A 2,010-nucleotide genomic window follows, 5' to 3' on the forward strand; every position below is an offset into this window, starting at 1 on the left:
ATCAAAGTCTGTGTGTGTAAAAGTTACTTGAGGGAGTTGGTTTTCAATTTCAATATCGTGTTGTGGTCCATCTACCGAGCATATTACCCGGAATGATCTCTTTCTGGCCGAATTTGAGTATCCTCCACTGGCGTATCCCCCTGAAATACAATTGATTATACCTCATGACTTTTCGTATTGGCTTGAGGATACCTTCTCTTTTCCTCAGTTTAGATGCTCAGACGAGTCATTGGTTGTGGAAGGTGTGGTACGTTTTTGGATGTGACCTCCAATATACTTGTCAAGGTGTCCTTGTCGAGCTAGCTGCTCCAAGAGGTCCTTTGTGACCACACAGTCGTCAGTGGTGTGGCCATGCTTCTGATGGAAAGCACAGTATTTGGACTTGTCCACATTCTTGGTATCTTGATAGGTACCAGCCTTCCTTGGTGGCTTGATTAGCTTTGAATTTAAGATTTCTTTGATTATGTCCTCTTTCTTATTGTTGAACTGCATATAAGAATCAAATCGAGGAGTTAGTTTAAAATTTTTCTTAGTGCTCGGAGCCTTATCTTTGTCTCGGTAATATGTTTTCTCGGACTTCCGAGCTTGTCTGAGCTTCTCGATATCAATTTGGCCCTTGGATTTCTCGCGAAAATCGGCAAGGGTCTTCGGCTTGGCCACCGCAATGGTTTCTTGGAACTTTCCAGGTCGAAGTCCACTTTTGATTGCGTGCAGATGGACCTCGGGGTGGAGGTCGGGTATACTGATGGTGACTTTCATGAAGCGGGTCATATAGTCCTTCAGACTTTCATTTGGTCCCTGCTTGATTGTATTCAAATAATCCGAGTCGTGCAGATAAATTGCAGATCCAGCAAAGTGTTCTTCAAATAGCTTGGCCAGCTGCTAAAATCATGAGATAGTACCTGCAAGCAAAGCACACAACCAATCAAGTGCAGAACCGTCTAAATAATTTGGAAAACAATGGCATAAAACAGTATCTGATGCATCGTTAACAATCATTATTGATCGGAACTTTTTGATAAATTTCTTCGGGTTTCCGAGCCCATCATAAGGTGTGAGGGTTAGTGGTAGGGTGAATCTTCTTGGTAGCTCGAAGTTCATTACTTCTGGTGTGAAGGGTCCCATAGACTCGTCGGGCTCCTCGTTTTCATCTTCAGGCTGGGCTCCCTTGACTCGAATGGTCTCTGAGATGTGGGAAGGGTCGGAATGATGCTCATTATCTTTTGGTTGATGTTGGTCAGCGTTATTGTTTTTGATCCGAGCATTGTTCAGCTCGGCAATTTGGGCGGCCATTCTTTGATTTTCTTCTGCCATACGCTGATTGGCTTGCTGTAGCTCGGTTACCATCCGCAGAAGTTCGGATGGGGAAGGGGGTGGCACGTCAGCCATGGATGCGAGAGAGAATAATGGGACCAACAGAAAAGATCTACTTCCTCGGCCCCACGGTGGGCGCCAATTGTTCTTGCCTATAAAATAAATCGGCCTCTAGTGATAGATGACTACCGAACTATGTCCTCGGAGGCTGATCGTCCAATCCTTGAATCCGAGCTTTTCTTTCTGATGTGACGCGAAAGTATGAATATCGAAAAGAGGGGAGTGTACCTGCAAAGGCACTCCAAACTTAAAGTCAGTATAGTATGTTGTTATCTCTTGTACAAGAAAAATGTTTTACCTTCCTTTATATGATGGGTTTCTCATCCGTTACGCTTTTGGCGTTTTATCGTCGGTTTTGGAATGATGAACATCGTAACTGACAATTTTACCGCTTAAATGTCGGTTATGATAAGAAAATAAACGAAACCGAATTATGACTCAAAAAATCCGAGTTATAACGGATGATACTGAGTTATAGCTCGTATTGATAATGGTCATAATACCGAGTTATAGCTCGTATTGATGACGGTAATATCATATCCTATATAATTCATTAGAGGAGAGAAATTACTAGGAAAACAATTTACCAATTTAGTTTCAAAGACCCTATATACATTATCGTGCGTAAGTAGGGGA

At 42.6% G+C, this 2,010-nt stretch overlaps 1 protein-coding gene across 1 annotated transcript; it reads right to left on the reverse strand.

The window, feature by feature from the left end:
• Positions 1 to 204: 204 nt before the first annotated feature.
• Positions 205 to 1,389, reverse strand: LOC130980332 (uncharacterized). The gene is made up of 2 exons (XM_057904026.1): positions 973 to 1,389; positions 205 to 879 (listed from the first exon to the last, which is right to left on the reverse strand). The coding sequence occupies exons 1-2, from the start codon at positions 1,387 to 1,389 to the stop codon at positions 205 to 207; spliced, it is 1,092 nt and encodes a 363-aa protein (XP_057760009.1).
• Between the last annotated feature and the right edge of the window lie 621 nt (positions 1,390 to 2,010).

The sequence above is a fragment of the Arachis stenosperma genome, chromosome 1 (genome assembly GCF_014773155.1).
Source record: "Arachis stenosperma cultivar V10309 chromosome 1, arast.V10309.gnm1.PFL2, whole genome shotgun sequence".
In the NCBI taxonomy this organism is placed as follows: domain Eukaryota; kingdom Viridiplantae; phylum Streptophyta; class Magnoliopsida; order Fabales; family Fabaceae; genus Arachis; species Arachis stenosperma.